The sequence below is a fragment of the Canis lupus genome, chromosome 19, assembly GCF_011100685.1.
Source record: "Canis lupus familiaris isolate Mischka breed German Shepherd chromosome 19, alternate assembly UU_Cfam_GSD_1.0, whole genome shotgun sequence".
NCBI classification, from domain to species: domain Eukaryota; kingdom Metazoa; phylum Chordata; class Mammalia; order Carnivora; family Canidae; genus Canis; species Canis lupus.
The window spans coordinates 22,011,230-22,033,430 of record NC_049240.1 but is presented as its reverse complement, the minus strand read 5'-3'; the positions used below and the strand labels follow the sequence as shown (position 1 = coordinate 22,033,430).

The window sequence follows — 22,201 nt, the reverse complement described above, 5'->3', positions numbered from 1 at the left end:
TGATTGCTGAGGACTTCTAGTACTATGTTGAATAGCAGTGGTGAGAATGACATCCCTGTCGTGTTCTTGATCTTAGGGTAAAGGCTCACAGTGTTTCCCCATTGAGAATGATATTTGTTGTGGGCTTTTTGTAGATGGCTTTTATGATGCTGTGGGATGTTCCCTCTATCCCTACACTCTGAAGAATTTTGATCAGGAATGGGTGCTCTGTTTTGTCAAATGCTTTCTGCGCATCTTTTGAAAGGATCATATGGTTCTTGTTTCTCTGGCTGATATGATCTATCACATTGATTGCTTAGGAGTGTTGAACCAACCTTGCATCCCAGGGATAAATCCCACTTTGTCATGGTGAATAATCTTCCTAATGTACTGTTGGATCCTATTGGCTAATATCTTTTTGAGAATTTTTGCATCTGTGTTCATCAGGGATATTGGTCTATAATTCTCCTTTTTGGTGGGGTCTTTGTCTGGTTTTGGAATTAAGGTGATGCTGGCCTCATAGGATGAGTTTGGAAGTATTCCGTCTCTTTCTATCTTTTGGAACAGATTTAATAGAATAGGTATTGTTTCTTCTTCAAACGTTTAATAGAATTCTCCTGGGAAGCTATCTGTCCTTGGACTCTTGTGTCTTGTATTTCCTTGGTATTGATGGTGATCTCTCCTTTTTTATTCGTGATTTTATTAATTTGAGTCTTTTCTCTTTTGTTTTAATAAGGCTGGCTAGTGGTTTATCTATCCTTTTAATTCTTTCAAAGAACCAACTCTTTGTTTTGTTGATCTGTTCCACAGTTCTTCTGGTCTCTATTTCATTGAGTTCTGCTCACATCTTTATTAACTCTCTTCTGCTTGGTATAGGTTTTTTTTTTTTTTTTTTTTAAAGACTTTATTTGTTTATACATGAGAGATACAGAGAGAGGGAGAAAGAGAGAGAGAGAAAGAGAGGTGCAGAGGGAGAAACAGGCTCCATGCAGGGAGCCTGACATGGGACTGGATCCCGGGTCTCCAGGATCAGGCCCTGGGCTGAAGGCTGTGCTAATCTTCTGAGCCACTGGGCTGCCCTGGGTGTAGGTTTTATTTGGTCTTCTTTTTCCAGTTCCTTTAGGAGCAAGGTTAGCTTTTGTATTTGAGTTCTTTCCAGTTTTTTGAGGGATGTTTGTATTGCGATATATTTCCCTCTCAGGACTGCTTTTGCTGTATCCCAAATATTTTGAATTGTTATAATTTCATTCTCATTAGATTCCATGAATCTTTATAAGTCTTCTCTAATTTCCTGTTTGACCCTTTCATCTTTTAGCAGGATGCTCTTTAACCTCCGGGTGTTTGAATTTCTTCCAAATTTCTTCTTGTGATTGATTTCTAGTTTGAAAGCATTATGGTCGGAAGATATGCAGGGGCCAATCCCAGTCTTTTGTTATTGGTTGACCCAGTATATGGTCTATTCTGGAGAAAGTTCCGTGTGCACTTGAGAAGAATGTGTATTCAGTTGCGTTTTGATGTGAAGTTCTGTAAATATCTTTGAACTCCATCTGGTCCAGTGTATCATTTAAAGCTCTTGTGTCTTTGGAGATGTTGGGCTTATAAGATCTGTCATTTACAGAACGTACTGTGTTAATGTCTCCCACTATTACTGTATTATTATCTAAGTATATCTTAACTGATTATTAATTGCTTGATATACTTTACAGCTCCCACATTAGGGGCATAAATATTCATGATTATTAGGTTCTTTTGTTGGATAGATCCTTTAAGTATGATAGAGTGTCCCTCTTCATCTCTTACTATAGTCTTTGAATAAAGTTTAATTTATCTGATATGAGTATTGTATCCCAGCTTTCTTTAGATGACCATTTGAATGGTCAATGGTTCTCCAGCCTTTTATTTTCATGCTGTAGGTGTCCTTAGGTCTAAAATGAGTCTCCTGTAGACAGCAAATAGATGGGTCTTGCTTTTTTATCCAGTCTGAAACTCTGCACTTTTTAATGGGATCATTAAGCCCATTCACGTTCAGAGTTACTATTGAAAGATATGAATTTAATGTCATTGTAATTTATATTCAGTCCCTGTTTTTGTGGATTGTTTCTTTGGACTTCTCTTTTACAGAGTTCCCCTTAGTATTTCTTGCAGAGCTGGTTTGATGGTCACATAGTCTTTCAGTTTCTGCCTATCTTGGAAGCTCTTTCTCTCTCCTGTTCTGAATGAGAGCATTGCTGAATAAAGTATTCTTGGCTCCATGTTCTTTTCATTTAGGACCCTGAATATATCCTGCCAGCCCTTTCTGGACTGCCAGGTCTTTGTGCAGAGATCTGCTGTTAATCTAATATTTCTCCCCAATATTTCTCCCCATGTAAGTTAAGGATCTCTTGTCTCTCACTGCTTTAAGGATTTCCTCTTTATCTTTGGATATTGCAACTTTCACTATTAAGTGTTGAGGTGTTGAACAGTTTTTACTGATTTGGGGAGGGTATCTCTCTATCTTCTGGATCTGAATGCCTGTTTACTTCCCCAAAGTAGGGAAGTTCTCAGCTATGATTTGTTCAAATATACTGTCTCGCCCTCTGTCTCTCTCTGCATTTTCTGGAACCCCAGTTATACATAGATTCTTCCTTCTGAAGCTATCATTTATTTCCCTTAACCTTTCCTTATGGTCTCTTCATTGTCTTTCCCCTTTTTCTCAGCTTCCTTCCTTGCCATCAAGTTGTCTTCTGTGTCACTCATTCTTCTACCTCATAACCCTCATTGTTAGGACCTCTAGTTTGGATTGCATCTCATTTAATTGATTTTTAATTTCGGGCTGATTAGATCTAAATTCTGCAGTCATGAGGTCTCTTGAATCCTTTATGCTTTTTTCCAGAGCCGCCAGTATCTTTATAATCGTGCTTCTGAATTGGCTTTCTGACATCGAATTGTAATCCAAATTCCTTAACTCTGTGGGAGAGTACTATTTCTGATTTTTTCTTTTGTGGTGAGTTCTTTCTAGTCATTTTGCTCAGTGCAGAGTGGCTAAAAATAAGTATTACTGGAAAAAGGAAGGAAAAAAGAGAAAAAAGGAAAACAAACAAAAGTAAAAACAAAACACAAAAACAAGGCGGTGTATCCTCTGATTCTATATACTGTAAATCCCTCAACTTCCCCTGGAGCTTTCCAGAGCTGCTCCGTCAAGAACTTGCTCTTCTTGCCAGCTGTGCTGATTCTCAGGTGTGTGTACCTGGGGTAGCTGCCCAGCCCCCTGCCAGGTGCATGGCTCAGTGGGAACTGTTTATCCTGTGAGGCCCCTGTTTCCTGGCGCCCTGCTCTGTCCCAGGCACAAGGTGATACAGGGAGGAACAACAAGACTGGCGGCGTCCAGGTTTCTAGCCCTGGAGTCAGCTCCCACAGTAACTCTCGCAGCTCCCAGTCCACACTGGCCTGGATGCTCCAGGGGTGGGGGGTGCTGATCTGCGCAGCTCAGGAGTGTCCTCACTTTCCTGTGTCCTCCTGGCCCCTGCCTGTCCCAAGGGGAGCGCCGGATCCTGGGCTGTGTCCCTCAGAGCCTTGGGCTCTGGGGCCTGCGCCACTGGAATTGTGTTCCCGTTGTGCGCAGGCCACTCCACCTGGAGCCACCGCCTGAGATGCTGCCTGAGCTTCTCCTGGGGCACAGCCCCCTCCACAGGGAGCCACTGCCTGAACTCCTGAGGCCCTGCGGGCGCACGTTCCAGCCCTTTAGGGAGCTCTGCAGGCAGTGTGTGGCACGCTCTCCCCTGGGTCGCGCTTCTCTGTTAGTGACCCTGGGAACCTGGGGGCTCTACTGCCCCTCCTGGGATCCTGCCCGAGTTCCTTGCGAGCACCTCACTGTCCTGGAAGATTGGTAAAGTTTCTGCTTCTCTGGAACTGGGCTTTCATGTCCTGGGGGCACTCCCCGCCTGGCCTTACTTAGCTTGGCTCCTCGCTGGGCCCCTTCCATTGATACATGATTGACAAGTAAAAATTGTAGATACTTAGGTTGTACATCATGTTTTTTTTAGAGGTGTATGTAATGATTTAATGTATGTATTCACTGTGAAATGATTACCACAATTTAGTATCTTAAAATACTATTTTGTTTGAGGATTAGAATTTCAACATACAGAATATTACATACAGTAATATTCTAATTACTCTTTCATTATACAAAAGGTAGTGAACACTCAGATGAAATTAGGGGAAATAGGCATTTTTTTGGGGGGAACCTTCGTGAATGTTCTAATGAAGAACGTACCTAATCAGGTAGGGAGAACCTGAGGACTGTGCTCCGTGTTAAGTTTTAGCCAGCTCATGGGGGAGCTGTGAGGGAAGGATTGGAGGTGAGAGGAGGCAGGCCCTCAGGAGGCACTGCTGCCAGAGGCTGTCAGCCCACGCAGTGTTCATGGCTGAACAGGGGCTTCTTTTCCAGAATAGAAATTCAGGTGGTGATGTTTGCTTTGCTTTGTCAACTCAGAACGTTCTAGAAATTATTCTACATCAGTTACAGAGGTTTGCTTTGTTCTCTTTTATATTTTGCATAGTACTGCTGTGTAAACATGCATCTTGTGGGATTGCCATAGCTAATTCAACCAGTTCTTTGGATAGATAGGTTGTTTGAAGTTTTTTGTTATTCCCATAATGCTGCAGCTTATGTTGATTGTGGGAATTATCTTCAGGATGGGCTCCTTAAGATAAAATTGCTGGGTGAGAGGGTAAATGCATTTGCAATTTTGAGGATGCTTCTGATTTCCCCTTCATAGAATTTTTACTGTTTTGTATCCCTACTGGAAGTGTGTGAGATGGTGGTTTCTCCACAGTCTTGCCAACAAGTGTGTTTTCAGCTTTTGGACTTTTAGTGGTCTGATGTTAGAAATCACATCAGTGTACACGAAGTTGGCAGTTCTGTCCATGTCTTCTGTTGATTTATATTTTGATTATTGGGTCTTTGTTTTTTTAGTTTTAAGAAGTATTCATATATTAAGAGTATTAAGTTTTTGTCTATATAATTTGCAAGTATTTTTTTCTTCTTTACTTAGCTCATGGTATTTAAAGCTATTCTGAAGTTTTTATTTTCATGAAGTAATTAATTTCATAAAAATGAGTAGAATTTGAGATCACTTATAATCTCTTACAATAGAGGTATCTGGGCAGTGTAGTTTCTAGCTTTCCAATGTTTCTGTCCCAGAAGGGACGTAGACCTGATGTTGAAGGAAATAGTGTATAGTATTTGCTGTGAGTGCATTTTTAGGAAGACACTGTTGTGGTCAGAAAGATTGACAGGAATAGGAAGGAACAGTGCTTCTCAACTTTCTAGAAAAATCAAGAAACAGAAGATGTTACAACCAGGACCAGTTAAAACAGTGCTTGTGACGATCCAGGAAGGTAGTCATTTCAGGGATTTCCATGTGGAGGTTTTGTGTGGTCACAGTAGAAACCTCTGGACTAGAGTAAGTGGGGTCAACTCTTCTGGGGTTCTGGGTCAGGGTGGTAGTGTATGTGTGGGATCTGGTGGTATGTGATCTGTGTGCAAGGGAGGTGTACTTCTGTGCGTGGACATAGAAGTAGAGGATGTCCTATTGCTGGTGGTTAATTATGCTGTTTTAAATACTTGTTATGTGGCTTTTCCTTATTTTAGAGCATGTTAACTCATTGTTAGAAAGTTAGGATAGGAAGGGCCAAGCAGACCATAATAGTAGTGTCCCAGGAACTCTCAGACACAAGGCAAGTACAGAAGCAGACAATGCCTCTGGAAGATTTATTGGTAGAGCTGAGGGCATTTGGATTTTGAGGGAATTGTGCAGAAGTCTACCAGTTATGATCTAGGTCAGTAGTATTTTAAGCTTTGTTTTTAACAGTGTGACCTTACAAAAGATTTGTAAGTATTTCCTTAGTTCTAGGATGAGTTAGAGCATCTCCCAGAGTGAATTGAAGGCAGGCTTCAGAGCCTGGTTGGCCTCTTGCTGCTCAGAGTTGAGGCTTCTAAGGAACTGCTTAGGCTTCATAGAACAGATTGAAAGCCACTGCTATATGTTGGCAAATTGAACTCCAATAAAAAATAAAATAAAATAAAAAAACCCACAAAGGTATTAGATATTCAAAACTAAAAAAGAAAGAAAGAAAGAGAGAGAGAGGGAGGGAGGGAGGGAGGCAGGCCACTTTCCTGGTCTTTTAAAAAATAGCCATTTTAGGTGTGTTTCAAGTTGAATCTGCCCTTAATATCCAAAATGAGTGAATCTGCTCAGCATTTCATCCCCTCACACTGTTTTCTAATTAATTGGTCAAGCGAGAAAATGATAATTTATGAAAGGAACTCAAAAAAGGTTTTGCTGAGGTAGAGGAGGATCAGTTTTGAGAAAGAAGAAGGTGACTCTGAAGCACAAGATTTGTATGTGAGGTGAGAACTGAGCATCTGCAAGTGGAGATTCCTTGGGAACAGTGCTACTGAACATTTCTGTACCTGCCTCTGAGGAGACCCATGGAACTTACAAGACCGCTATAGCAGGAGGTGCAGCAGAGCAAGGGCATCCTGCTGTGCTGGAGACTGCAGGGATTCCTGTAAGGCACTTTATCCAAAATCTTTACAAATGACATCCAGACTCACAAAGATTAGTTTTGAAATTTTACTGCGAACTCTACTTCTCTTTCTCCTTTATATTACCCTACTACCTTTCATTTTTTCACTTTGGTTACTCTTGACAACCACGGTACCTTAAATATCCCTAGGAGACGCTCCCTCTAAGTCTCCTCAATGGTGTCTTTTGAAGTCTGCCATTCCATTTCAATTTTATTTACCCGTGAAGGGAAAAATGGATAGACAACTTAACAGCTTTTCACAGCTAGTTTGTGACAGTAGTAAAGACTAGGGAATGTGGGTCATCTTCATTGGCTCTGTACCCATATAAGGAAGTAGATTCTAATGCTCCAGCTGTCACATGAATGGAACGTTTTGAACTGTGGACCAGATGGCTCAGGGGAAGTTCTGGGCATGGGCCTTACCAGAGGTCCCTAGGCTCTGAGGAGGCCAGGAGCCGGGTAACTGAGGCCTGCCCCTCTGCTGGTGGATGCCAAGAAGCCAGGATTTTGACTGTGGCACTTACTGTCTTACTTGATATTTTTGTTGTATTCACATGAATTAGTAGTAGTTATGGTTTAGTGTTATTAAGGATTCTTCATTTAAATGGATAAAGAAGATGTGGTCTATGTATACAATGGAATATTACTCAGCCATTAGAAATGACAAATACCCACCATTTGCTTCAACGTGGATGGAACTGGAGGGTATTATGCTGAGTGAAGTAAGTCTATCGGAGAAGGACAAACATTATATGGTCTCATTCATTTGAGGAATATAAATAATAGTAAAAGGGAATAGAAGGGAAGGGAGAAGAAATGGGTAGGAAATATCAGAAAGGGAAACAGAACATAAAGACTCCTAACTCTGGGAAACGAACTAGGGGTGATGAAAGGGGAGGAGGGCGAGGGGTGGGGGTGAATGGGTGACGGGCACTGAGGGTTGCACTTGACGGGATGAGCACTGGGTGTTACTCTGTATGTTGGCAAATTGAACACCAATAAAAAATAAATTTATTATTTAAAAAATTAAAAAAAGATTCTTCATTTATATTAATAAATATTAGGTTGCTTGCAAGTGGATTGTAAGACTGAATTTTTCCCATTTCCATGTGTCAGTGGTGCCAGTTAACAGCCCCTTCACCACATGATATCTTAGCATTCTTATTGTTGCTAAGTAATAAATTATTAGCAGTCTAGAATAAAGCTGCTAGAAGTGTTAGGAATTTCCCGACTTCAGCTTAGGTTTGTGTTCGTGTGTTATTTTTTGGCATTCTAACTCCGTTTTCTGCCAAAAATTTTTTTTAAAGATTTTATTTATTTATTCATGAAAGACAGAGAGAGAGAGAGAGAGAGAGGCGCAGAGACACAGGCAGAGAGAGAAGCAGGCCCTGTGCAGGGAGCCCGATGTGGGAGTCGATCCCAGGTCTCCAGGATCAGATGCCCTGGGCCGAAGGCGGTGCCAAACCGCTAAGCAGCCGGGCTGCCCAAATTTTTTCAATTGTAGGAAGTTGTAAGCATTTACTGACAGGTTTAAAAAAGACTTGATTATATTTGTGACCCATTCCAATTCCTTCTTTAAAATTTAAATTCAAGTTAGATAACATATAGTGTATTTTAGTTTCAGAGGAGAGTTTAGTGATTCATTGGTTGCATATAACACCCATTACATCAAGTGCCCTCCTTAGTGTCCATCACCCAGTTACCACATTCCCTCACCCACTTCCCCATCAGCAGCCCCCAGTTTGTTCTCTATAGTTAAGTCTCTTATGGTTTGCCTTCCACTTTTTTTAATCTTTATTTTTCCTTTCTTTCCCCTTAATGTTCATCTATTTTGCTTCTTAAATTCCACATATGAGTGAAATCACATGATATTTGTCTTTTTCTAGTTGAGTTATTTTGCTTAGCATAATACCCAGCAATGTTCTATGCACATTGTTGCAAGTGGGAAGATTTCATTCTTTTTATGGATGAGTAATATTCCATTGTATATATACACTACATCTCTGTTAACCATTCATCTGTTAATGGACATCTGTGATCCATCCCAATTCTGAGGAAAGGAAACAACTAGTAGTGACACTGCTTGGCATATGTAGTACTCTTGGGCTCCTTAAATCAATATGTGGAGTTTGATGAAGGGGATAAGAAGGATTGAGTCTGTGGGAGCCATGTTTGTAAAATTGTGTAACTCCTTCTGGTGGTGACATCACATTGTTCTGTTTTTTTCTCCAGCTGGTTTCCCCATGGGCTACGCAGCTGCAGCTCCTGCCTACTCCCCCAACATGTACCCTGGAGCGAATCCTACCTTCCAAACAGGTATGCAGCATATGTGTGCTGGCTGGCAGAAGTGCTTTATCCTCATGGCCGGGGGAAAGGAGAATGTAAAGTGGTTGGGTTTTGAGAAGTATGGGTATAGTATTAGGATTTGGGGTTGAACTGATTTCTTGGTTCATAAGTTTAGCCTTTATTTTAGTGAAATAAAAACTTTATTCTTACTGCACATAACACTTTAGACACTGCATTTCTGATGTTCTTCCACACATAGATCTGTATTCTAATCATACATTGTTTATAGGTAACTAGTACCAGATTACATATTTATGAAATAGTTTTGATTACTAGAAACTAAAGATCTTTTTCCCAAGTTAATAGATGGAATTTCCATGTTGCTAACAGTTTTAGAGATGACTGATTTCTCTATACTGTTTTGGCACTTCGATTATAGTTTTATTATTTTTTCTTTGAAGTGTAGTTGATAATGTTACATTAATTTCAGGTGTACAACACAGTGATTTCTACAAATCTGCTTTATGTTTTTCTTACACAAGTAGAGCTACTGTCACTGGACAACCCTATTACAGTTCCATTGATTCCATTGACTATATTCCCTATGCTGTGTCTTATATAGTTTTAAAACAAAGTCTTAATTTCAAATGCGTGAGAATATTTTTAGATTTTAGAAATCAGTGATACAGTTGAAAGTCCACTTGTTTTGGATCTGAACTTTGTAAAAGACAGTGGGACTTTGTGAGCTTATGCTCTAGTGTGGGCTCATTCCAGGCTTTACTCACCTAGACTAGACTTTGTGATTCTGCTGCAGTAGTGATGGCCCACACTGACCTGAAGGCTTGGCCTCATGGATCTGCTGGGGTGCTTCACTTTTTTCACCTCGGAACCCCTAGCCACACAGTTAACTTTGACAGAAAAAGAGAGAGGCGTAGTATCCTTTCCCTGAATTCTATTTTGCTAATCATAAAATTCTTCCTTCTCTGACTCTTCTGTCCCTTTCTCCTTTTCTCTTCCTACTCTGACTGTATTTGTTCAGCCAATAGCTCACACCTAGACAAAGATCTTGGTTTGGTCTTCCTGCTCCCAAGCCTTTTCTCCTCTAGTTCATGTTTCCTGCTTGCTTACACCAGAGTAATGTTCCCCAATGAAGGTTTCCTGTGACTGAGGGGGAGATTCTCCTTTAATCTCTGGTTCTTTGACACATTGGCCTGTTCTTTCCAGAATAGTTTCTGTTTTGTGTTTTTGCCAGCTTTTACTTAACGTTCTTTCTCTCCCACCTCGCCTAGAGTACTTGTTTGTTGATTAAACCTACATCCCTCTTCCTTGTCTGGCCTCTGGGCAGGGTTACCCTCAAAGCATTTTTCCAGCCAAGTGTGCTGTCGTCTCTCCAGCCAACCTGGGGAGTAGGTTCTGGGTCTCCCATTAGTACCTGATCCTGGCAGTTCCATAAACCCTCACTTACTGCTTTTAAAATTGTATGAACGGTTCACTCGTGTAAAAAACAACTTTAAGACCCACCACCACATGGGCAATCACTCTGTGTCATGATGCAGTCTTGTCTGGTGTTTTTCTAAGTTGTATGTGTGTGGTCTTATAAAATTGGTGTCCCGCCTTATGTGTAGTTTTTTAATCCAGCTCTTTTCATTTAACAAGGGAACTTCTGTGTCATTAAATATTTTTTGAGAACATGAAAAGAAAAAAAGAGATCCTATAGAAATCCTTTTCCTGGGATTAGCAATATTATATTATTATTCACTGGTTTCTTGTTTTATTCTTCTTTTGTTTTTATTTTTTTTCTTCACTGGTTTCTTTAACAGCTAAATGTCACTGTCCATCTCCTTTTGTAAAACTTCTTACGTTGTTTAACGTTTTAAAAGTGGTTCTCTTAAAGGCGCCTGGGTGGCTCAGTTGGTTAAGTGACTGCCTTTGGCCCAGGTCATGATCCCAGGGTCCTGGGATGGAGTCTGGCATCTGGCTCCCTGCTCCGTGGGGAGACTGCTTCTCCCTCTGCCTGCCACTCCCCTTGCACGTGCTTGCTCTCTTTCTCTCTGTCAGATAAATAAATAAAGTAGTTCTCTTGAGGTATAGGTGACATACAGTAAATTGTACGTATTTGAAGTGTATAGTTTGGTAATTTTTGATGCTTTGTATATCGCCCTCACAGTTGGGAGTGAACATAGCTCTCATTTCTAAAAGCTTTCTCCTGCCCCTTTGTAATCTCCACCAGGATCCAGGAAATCACTGACCTGTTTTTTTCCCCTGTAGATTGTCTTATTCTCTAAAATTTTGTATAAATGAATCCTATGGAATGTAGTTTTTTCTTTTCTTTTTTTTTTTTTTTTGGACTGCTTTCATTCTCCATAATTACCATCCATGTCATAGTTCCTTTTTATTGTGGGTTTCTGTTGTATGGGAATACCACAATTTGCTTATGCATTTGCTAGTTGATGAACCTATGGATTATTTGCAGTTTGGGGCTGTTAAACATGCAACTGCTGTGAATATCTCTGTACAAGTCTGTGTAGATGTAATGCTTCATTTTTGAGTAGATACAAAGGAGGGGAATGGTTGGTTTCATGGCAAGTGTATATTTAACTTTGTAAAAAATTGCCAAGCTGTTTTCCCAAAATGGTTATTCCATTTTACATTCTCATCTGCAGTGTATGAGAGTTCCAGTTCCTTTACCTTCTTGTCAACACTTGGTATGGTCATTCGGTTTAATTTTAGCCATTTTTTGGGGGGGGGGGTGGTATGGTAATGTGTCATCCCAGTTTTAATTTGAACTTCCCTAAGGACTAATAATGTTGAGCGTCTTTTCATGAGCTTATTTGCCATTTGTAACATCTTTGGTTAAGTGTGTACATCTTTTACTGTATATCAGTTTTGAATTTCTTACTCAGTTTTACTTGTTTTACAGGTACATGATTTGCACATATTTTCCCCTGGTAGTGTTTGTTTCATTCTTTTAACAGTGTCTTTAAAAGAGCAAGAGTTTTATTTTTAATTTGTTCTGTGTGTGTGTGTTTTAAAGATTATTTGTAGGTAATCTCTACACCTAGTTTAGGGCTTGAACTTGTAACTCCAACATCAAGAGTCACACGCTCCATTGAGCCAGCCAGATACCCCAAGAGCAAGAGTTTTTAATAATTTTCAGATTATTGTTTTTTTTCAGTTGTAGGTCATATGTTTGGTGTCATTTCTAAAAATGTTTGCCTAACCCAAATCACAAAGATGTTCTCATATTTCTTCTAGAAGGTTTATAGTTTTAAGTTTTACATTAAGTCTGTGTCCCATTTTGTTTACTTTTTATGTATGATGAGAAGAATAGATTGAAGTTTTTTTTTTTCTTAAGAATTTAGTTGTTTGTTACTGTATGTGATTATGCTGCAAACTACCATAAAATGTCACGTTCTAGAATTTTCCCTGGTAGCTTATTTGTACTCAGTTTCTCCTTGGAGTACAACAAGTTAATGTAAAAACGTACTAAAAGCGAAGTGCCTGCGTGGCACAGTTGGTTAAGTGTCTGACTCTTGGTTTTGGCCCATATTATGATCTTAGAGTCGTAGGATTGGAATCCATGCTCAGCAGCACAGGGTCTTCTTTTTTTTTTTCTTTTTTTTTTTTTTTTTAAGATTTTATTTATTCATGAGAAAGAGAGGCAGAGACACAGGGAGAGAGAGAGAAGCAGGCTCCATGCAGGGAGCCTGACGTGGGACTTGATACCGAGTCTCCAGGATCACTCCCTGGGCCAAAGGCAGGAGCCAAACCACTGACCCACCCAGGCGCCCCAAGCACGGGGTCGTCTTAGGATTCTCTCTCTTCTCCTGCTGCCCTGTCCCCCTGTGCAGGCGCATGCATTCTCTATCTTTCTCAAGTAAATAAATCTTCAAACAAAAATGTGCTAAAAGCTTCCAACTCTTTTTTTATTTTTTTACAAAAAGAGCCTCAAGTTGTTTGGGGCTGTCAAAGCTTTTCTTGCCTGGAGAGTATAGTACTCCCCCAAGAGGAAGCTTGGTGTTTTTAGGTCTGGTTAGCTTCTTCCTTTGGGGTGCCTTGGGGCCAACCTGTAGAACATGTGTCCTCCATCTTCTCTTTGAGAGATGCGTCCTCTTCTTGCTGCTTTTCCAAAACTGTTCTCAAGTTGCTGTTGTAACCCCAGAAGCTGGAGGCAGGTAGGAGTAATGGGATTGTTGGGGATGGTGGTTGCCAGCAGTGCCTGCCGTATTCACAGGGACATCTGCTGACAGATACTAGAGAGTTGTCAGCTGCCAGACTGCTGGCCCAGTATTGTCAGACCCCTCTGATCGTTAGGGAAAGCTGTTAATAAAGATGTATGTGAAATTTGTAAATGACAAAATAAGTTGAGAATAAAAAATAAGCAGGAAGAGGCTGGGGATAAAGATGTATATGAAATTTGCAGATGTGAAAATGAAAGCACTTTGAAGGTCCCACCAGCGTTCCCCCAGTGCTTCAGGTACCTGATTTGAGTCTGGGCCACAGCAGTGCTCCTATCTTTTTCTGGCATCTGCTCAGTGTTTCATATTATCAATTTAAAATTTTTTCCTTTTCAGTGGGCCTTTCATCTTACATGATGAGCAAGCCAGAGTTGTCACAATAAAAAAGTTAAAAAGAAATTTTGTGTTCAGTTCTGCTGCTTTCTCAACTGCCTTCTGGTTGGTTCTCTCAGCATCAGATTTGTGGACAAAGCTGATGTATAGTACACAGGTGGTGTGTTTCTGGAGATTGGCTTTTGAAGCACTTTGGCAATCCTAAGACCACTTATTACTTCTTAACTCTTCTAAGTATGACATAGCAAGGGTTTAGAGAACCTTGTGATGAGATGTCATGTCTTTTGCTGAAAGATTCCATTACTCAGAGCCTGGAGATGGAGGTGTCATTCATTTCATCCTCATGGATAAGCGTAGTAGGCTGAGTACGCATGCAGCCACAGTGGGTTGTCTTTTTTTGGAATCAGAGCAATATATTGGAAAGAGTTTGGGGTTGGAGTGTGCTAGATGTGGCTCAGATTGTAGCTGTGTCACTTCTGGGAAAGTGATTTTATTTCATTTTTGGCATCTATATAATGAATTAACATATCCTTTCAGCTGTGTTATTTGAGGATTCTGGCAGGCAGTATGCACACCCTGAGGCTGCACATTCAGGCTTCTCTTCTCCCATTTACAGTTGTGAGTATCTGTAATTAATATTTGCAATGATCATCTGAAGTCTTCAAGAGAAGATTCAGTTCTTTACAGTAAACTCTGTTTAAGAAGTGATTTAAACACTACATTAGCACATGAGGGAGTATTTTTTTTCTTTCCAAGTTTTGAAATTCTAGTTAACATACACTGTAATATCAGTTTCAAGTATAGAATTTAGTGATTCATCTCTTAACATGCAATACCCAGTATTGAACACAATTGCCCTCCTTAATACCCATGAACTATTTAACCTATTCCCCTACCTACTAGTACACATTTTAAAGGGAGAAAAATGTTTCATCACTCTTAAGTGATGAAATAGTTTCCTTGGTCATGCCATGCAGGGCTGGATGGAGAATAAATTGGCGAAGATTTGAATTATGTTCATGAAGTAAGGCCCCAGGTTTGTTTAAGAAAAACTTCACTTATAGCAGCCACATAAAAGAGAAAAGCCTTAGAATGTTAGCAGGTCGTGGGGTCATGGAATCTGTTTCTTTCATTTTAATGAAGGGTTTACATGCACATAGTTTGAAGGTAACCTCATTCCTTCCCATCCCTGTTACTGTGACTGTGTGAGCATCCTTTGATGAATGTGTGCCTATTTTCTTCTGCAACTGCTTTATCTTCCCTGGTCCTGGTATCCCAGGTTAGGCCTTACCCTGGGGTCATTCTTCTCCAATATGTCAGGGATTTCTTCTCCCTTTCCCTTCTGGTCAGTTCCTTGTCTTAGTTTACCTTTTGGTTTTAGTGGAGGATCTCCTTTTGTAGTCTCCCAACAGTATGGAAGAGTCACATTTTTGTGATTTTTTTCATGTCTGAAAACATTTTGTTCTGCACTTATACTTTAATAGTTGGGTTATAGAATTCTAGGCTAGCAGTTATCTGCCCCCATCCCTCTGGCCCCCAGAATTTTGAGGACCTTGCTTAATTGTTTTCCAGCTTCCATTGTTGCTGCTGAGAATTGTGATACCTTGCTGATGCTTGATTGATTGTAATCTGGGTTTCTCTTTGGTAATCTTGTATTACTATTTTTGTCTCCAGTGTTTTGAAATTTCTTGATGTTGTGTTTTGGTGCAGGTCTTTCCTTCTCACATTTTATGTTCAGGATTTTCTTTTTTCTTTTTTAATATTTTTTGAAGATTTTTTTTCTAATTTTTTAATTTATTTGAGTAATCTGTACACCCATCATGGGGCTTGCATGCTCCTCACACTGAGCCAGCCAGGTGTCCCTATTCTGAAGTTTCTAAATAAATGCCTTTTATGCTAAGGAAATTATATAAAATCTCTTGTGGTATACAGCAGTTTTGGAAGAAATGATCTATTTGAATGTAAAAAGCTTTTGGCACTTCACAGCAGAGTAAGAACAGTGGGCCTTTACATGAGTTTTTCCTTAAGAGGAAGTTAGCCAGCAATGACTCACTTATTTGGTAAAAGTGAAAGGAGAAAGATTCTAATCATTTTGTTGTCTGTGTTGCATTCATATGATGGTCTTTGTAGGAGAGGAGACTCTGGAAAGCTATTACTGTTTTTAAAGATTGTGTAGTGAATGTATTTGGTTTTGTATTGTGAATGGTTGACAAGGCTAAAAATTATTTTAGATAGGCCATGTCAGTTTTGGATACTATGAGAGGGGTGTGTGTATGTATTTTAAGCTTCCTGTTGAGATTCTGTGGATACATTGGAGCTAGTGTTGCATAAAACACAAAGTAGAATGCCTAGCACATACTCAGTTTTAACTGGCTGGGAAATATATTTGTTTTCTTGAAACTGATTTGTCTTTAGTGTTGGATAGAAAGTACCTATATAAGAAAACAAAATATATTTTCTGGTTAGTATTAGGGCATAGCTCACAGTTATACAAATTTGCAATAAGATAACATATATTAAAAATCATTGCTGGAGCACCTGGATGGCAGAATCTGTTGAGTGTCTGACCTGATTTTGGCTTAGGTCATGATCTCAGGGTCCTGAGATGGAGCTCCGAGTTAGGTTCTGTGCTTGGGCAGTTCGTTTAAGATTCTCACTGCCTCTTCCTTTGCTCCTGTCTCCACTCCCTCTCTCTCTAAAATAAATCAGTCTTTTAAAAAAATCATTGCTGTCATTGATAGAAATAGTGGGTGACTATTTTTTCCAACATTTTTATTGTGAAAATTTTCAGTATACAGAGAAACTGAAAAAAGTTTCACAGTGAACATCTGCATGTAAACTGCCAAAATTCTATAATTAAACTTTTTTTTTTTTTTTTTTTTTTTTTAAAGAGAGATCGTGCACAAAGAGTGTCAGGATGCGGGATTGGGAGAGAGAATCTTATGCAGGCTCTATGCCCAGTGCAGAGCCCCACACAAAGCTCAATCTCATGACCCTGAGCTCATGACCTGAGCTGAAATCAAGTCAGATGGTTAACCAACTGAACCACCCAGGCATCCCTAAATTAAACCTTTAAAAATCAACTTATTTTTTTAAAGTTTTATTTAAGTAATTTGTATCCCCCTGTGGGGTTTGAACTCTTGACCCTGAGCTCAAGAGTCATGGGCCCTGGGATCGAGTTCTGCATAGAGGCTCCCTGCTCGGTGGGAGTCTGTTTTTCCCTCTACCCCTCCTCCCTACTTGTGCGTGCACATGCTTGTTCTATCTCTCAAATAAGTAAAAATATAAATAAAATTAACAGTTTAGTTGTATCACTTATGTGTCCCTCCCTCTACCTGCAGTGCATCTTGTTTTTTTAATATGTTTCAAAGTAGGTTGTGGATGTTAATACACTTTACTCGTTTAGTTCAGTGTATATATCATTAACATTTGTTTGCAGTTCTGTTTTAGTTTTCTTTTTAGGTGAAATTTACATATGATGCACACATTTTAAGTGTACTATTTGGTTGCATTCTGACAGGTGTATGCACATAGTAGCTTCTTGGAATCATCTCATCCTCTTCTATAAGACACCTTCAGGTGATTAAGAGACCTAGGGCCAGCTGGAGGGATTTCTGCAGCAGTAGGCCTTGGGCCTCCATTAGAAGAATGAAAGGCATAGGTTGACCATTCATTGGTTGTGTGTGAAGGACTTCATCTTTTTTTCAGTGGATGTGGTTGGTCAAAAGAGTGCTTCTGAGTCAGAGAATCTCTCTGTGAAGGGCTATATACCTGGATCTTCCTTGTTTTGATTTTATACTGTATTTGTGGAGGCTCATTCAGGTTGGCAACTTCCATTTTGTATCCAATCCGAGCTCCAAGCTCCTTCTGCATTTTGAATAGTGACAAAATGGTCTTAAACTTTCTTACTAGGAACAGTGGTAGGCTGGAACGCCTGGGTGGTTCAGTGGTTTTGGCTCAGGTCGTGATTCCAGGGTCCTGGGATTGAGTCCCACATCGGGCTGCCTGCATAGAGCCTGCTTCTCCCTCTGTCTATATATCTCTGCCTTTCTCTGAGTATCTCTCATGAATCAATAAATGAAATCTTAAAAAAAAAAAGGAATAGTGATAGACTTTTTAGAGACTCTATTTTCTTCACTTTTTTCATGAATTCATTGTGTGTTTTCACTTCCTCAAATAGCTGCTGCTTTTGCAGAATCAGTTTATCATATTGGGATCAATGAGATGCTGGCACATGGTGGGCAAACTTGTGGCCCAGTTATGGTGATGGAAGCATTCCACCTGAGCAAAGTGGCTGTTTGTTATTTTTACTTACAGTTGACATAGCAGTTAAAATGAATTTCAGAATAATACAGAAAAACCAGGGAGGGTCTTTTCAGTCTTCAAACAGAAGCTTTCTTCAAACAGCTTGGGAGTTGCCTGGTTTGGACAATGGAGTCAGGATTCATATCCAGATCTGGGGTTGTGCCCACTCTGCTACACAGGACTGTGTGACATTTTGGCCAGTAGTATCTTTATCAGCATCTTCATAATGAATGCCATGCAGGACATTTTGGGGAGTGAAACCGAGGCACACAAAGTACATGACAGTTCTAAGAAGGACCTCTGTGACTGACTTGATCCTTGTAAAAGGGAAATATCTTTGTGGCTCAAAAAAAAGCATCATTTAAAACTAGTGCATTTCAGGGTGCCTGGGTGCCTCACTTGGTTAAGTGCCTGACTCTTGATGTCGGCTCAAGTTAAGATCTCAAGGTGGTGAGATTGAGCCCTGTGTGGTTGGGCTCCACTGCTCAGCGGGGAGCCTCCTTGACGTTCTTTCTCTACTCTGCCCCTTTCTCTAATAAATAAATTAAGAAAAACCAAACATTAATTTCCTGGGAGTTATTCATTCTCTTTCTCCCTTAAAAACAAAATATATGTACACTTCTAACCACAGTCCAATAATGTCATTTAAATTTTTCTAATTTTCTTAATACTCAGCTTTTTTGTTTTAAGATTTAATTATTTATTTGAGAGAGCGCATGTGAGCAGAAGGTGGAAGGCAGAGGGAGACGGACAGAGAGAATCTCAAACAGACTCCCCACTGAGTACAGAGCCCGACATAGGGCTCGATCCCAGGACCCTGAGATCCATGACCTGAGCCAAAATCAAGAGTCAGATGCTCACCTGAGCCACCCAAGTGGACTTGTTTTTAAACTCGAGGTGTAATTTATGCACAAACACTCATGTATTAAGTATTCAGTTAAGCGGATTTTGACTATTGTATAGACTCATGTGATTACCACCTGAATCAAAATCAAGCACTTTGATCATCCCAGACACTTTCCTTCCACCCTCACCAAACCACCCTCCCTTTTCTGCCTCCATAGGTATACTTACATGCTAGGTATTGAAAATGAGATTGTACAATGTGTGCTCTTTTATGTGTCTGGCATCTTTTAAAAGTTCAACATGGTTTGAGATTTATTCATGTTTTTTTCTTTTTTGATACTGAGTAGTGTATATTTGGATGTATTGTAATTTATCCATTCTCCTTTTAATGAACATTTGGATTATTTCCTATTTTTTGTCTATTATGAATAAATTTGGGTGAAGTGAACATTTTTCTTTTAAGTCTTATTGTGGATGTATGTTTTTATTCTTCTAGGGCAAATATCTAAGAGTGAATTCTGGGTCCTATAGAAAGTATTTCTCTAGCTTTATGAGAAGTTGTGCTGTTTGACATTCCCATGAACTAAGTGTGAGTGAGCCCTTGTAATAAATGAGAAGTAGTATCTCAGACACTTTAAAAAAAATTGTTTTTAAAGATTTATTCATTTTAGAGAGAGAGGTGCGGAGAGGGCCAGAGGGTAGGGAGAGAATCATCACACTCCCCCCTGAGTTTGTGTAGATCCTAAAGTGGGGCTTGATCTCATGACCCTAAGATCATGACCTGAGCTGAAACCGAGAGTTGACACTTAACTGTACCACCCAGGTGCCCCTTTCAGATACTTTTAGAAAGCAATTTTATTGAGGTGTAATTTACATATACTGAAAGTTATCTTTTAAAGCATATGGTGTGGTGTGTTTAGACAGAAGCATACAGTTGTGTAACACCACCACAGCCAAGTGACTTTCTTCTCTTGAAAAGTTCCTCATGCCCTTTGGCCCCTAAGCACCACTAATTGGTTTGCTATCATTGAAGATTAGGTTCATCTTTCCTAGAGTTTCTTATGTGAATTTAGCGTGTATATAAAATTTATATATATATATATATTTGTTTAAATTTTATTAAGTAGGCTTCATGCTCAACATGGCGGTTTGACCTCAACCCTGAGATCGAGTAGCATGCTCCACCAACTGAGCCAGCCCAGCACCCTCAGCATGTGTTCTTATGTCTGACTTCTGCATCTTACAGTTTTTTTGAGACTTATCCTATGTTGTGTGTATCAGCAGTTGTATCTTTTTGGTTGCTGACTAGTGTTTTATTATATGGATATAGTAGTTTGCTGGTGGACATTTGGTCATTATGAATAAACCTGCTATGAACATAGCAGCTCAGAGACCATCTCTTAGCCTCCCTTGAGAATAAGCCTCTGTTCTGTGTTGGAATGGGGTGGGGAGGCAGGAAGGGGAGCTAGACGTCTTCTGCCTGTTCACCAAATAGACTCTAGGCACTCTTCCACTGTAGCCCTCTGTAAACTCCTGGAAGCAAGTGCTAACAGTTTCCAGGTGTTGAGGAAGGGGTGTTCCTGGTAGCTTCTCGGCTCTCTTCACTGTTGGCTGCGATGCAGCTATTTTGAGTCTGCCAACTCATTTTCCACTTTTGCCTTTTAGGTTCTAAAGTGGTGTCTTCTTTCCCATCCTTCATCCGTGTGACTTTACATCTTTTACTTATTAATCTGATTTATTGTCACTTTGGATGGCAAACGTATATGTTCAACTTGCTGTCTTAACTCAGATCTTTTTACTGTAGTAGCCTTAGTGGTTTTTTTTTTGTTTTTTTTTTTTATTTTTTTCTTATGATAGTCACAGAGAGAGAGAGAGAGAGAGAGAGGCAGAGACACAGGCAGAGGGAGAAGCAGGCTCCATGCACTGGGAGCCCGATGTGGGATTCGATCCTGGGTCTCCAGGATCGCGCCCTGGGCCAAAGGCAGGCGCCAAACCACTGCGCCACCCAGGGATCCCTAGCCTTAGTGTTTGACATGTTTGCCCCCTCCCCTTTTAATTTGCTGTAATAACCAACACTGTGATGAGCATTGTTATAGTTGTTGGTCTGTTCCAATCCATACTTTTAATGCCAGATGGTACCCCAGGAAAGTGTACTAATTTGTATTCCCACAGGACAGGTATTTCTTTATGTTGAGTATACTCTCAGTCGAACTTTCTCCTTTGTTTTTTCCTTCTCACCCAAATACCACCTACCTTTACTCCCCTCACATACATTCTTGCACATCAGGTCTAGAAATGAAGTCATATTTTTGTGGAGGTTAGACAAGGCCACCGTGGTGTCAGATTTTGACTGCAGTCAGGGCTGGAACATTGCCTTGTTCCTCACTGCACACTTGGTTCCTCCCAGTGCCAGGCCTGAAAGTGGGTTTGAATTAAGGCCTTTTTTCCTTTTCTTTTAAAATTTTACAATAGTTTCAGGTGTACAAACATAGTGATTCAACATTTCTATGTGTTGCTCATTGCTTAGCACAGTAAGTCTGCTCACCGTCTTTCACCAATGTTTTTACAGTATTCTTCATTATATTCCCTGTACTGTAGTTTTCATCTCCATGACAGACTTATTTTATAACTAGAAGTTTGTATCTCTTAATCCTCTTTCACCTATTTTACCCATCACCATTCCCCCTACCCCCAGCCTGGCATCCACTGCTTTGTTCTGTATTTATGAGTCCGTGGTTCTCATTTTGTTTTTTAGATTGTACGTGTATGTGAAATCATTGGATCATATGGTATTTGTCTTTCTCAATCTGACTTATTTCACCTAACATAATACCTTTTAGGTCTATCCATGTTGTTGCAAATGACAAGATCTCATTCGTTTTTTTATGGCTGAGTAATACTCCTGTGTGTGTGTGTTTGTGTGTGTATATTTGTACGTACGTACATACACACACAGACGTATATACAATATCTTCTTTATCCCTTCTGTCTTTGGATACTTGGGTAGCTTCCATAACTTGGCTATTGTAAATAATGCTACAATAAGCAGGAGTGTTGGGGGAAATGGGGCCAGGGACCACGATGACCCTTAGAAGACTTAGAAGACCTTAGAAGACTTAGAAGACCCTTAGAAGACCTTAGAAGCTGGGGGTGCAGCTGGGGACAGAGGCTGCTTGGAAGAGCCAAAAAGGGGGAAATCAGAACCTGCTTGTCCCCTCAGGACAGCACCAAACACACATTTTCTGGTAGGACTTCTGCACAAGCCCAGGCCGGAGAGGTACGTGAACTAGGCGGCCTACTTACGCCCCAGGAAAAGCAACACTGTTCTCTCTGCACTGTCAGGTCCTCCAGGAGAAATTTATAATATGTGGTTGGTTTTGTGATAATTGTCAAAGCATATTATTTTTATTACTGTTGTGTTATTATTTATTATTGTAATTTCAGTTTGCTTCTGCTGGAGAATCTCAGCAGGAGCTGGCAACTTGACTGTCTCCTTCTCCACCAGGCTCTACCTCTGAAAGTGCTGGGAACCTCTTAGCACCTGCCAGGGACCCCCCTCACTGTTAAATATTTATTTATTGTTGACAATGGAGCTGGTTTCCTAGATAGGAATGATGTACTCAATCCTTGTTTGCCTGTAT

The 22,201-nt window shown here is 40.1% G+C and overlaps 1 protein-coding gene across 2 annotated transcripts in view; it reads left to right on the top strand.

Annotated features, from left to right (window-relative positions):
- FAM168B (family with sequence similarity 168 member B) overlaps positions 1–22,201 on the top strand; it is a 50,761-nt gene that overhangs the window by 19,479 nt on the left and 9,081 nt on the right. For both annotated transcript variants that reach the window (XR_005374003.1, XM_038564802.1), the window contains exon 3: positions 8,785–8,868. Coding sequence is in view for 1 of the 2 variants with exons in the window: in XM_038564802.1 (XP_038420730.1) it covers positions 8,785–8,868 (84 nt within the window). In the remaining variant the exon portion in view is untranslated. The remainder of the gene's footprint in view (positions 1–8,784; positions 8,869–22,201) is intronic.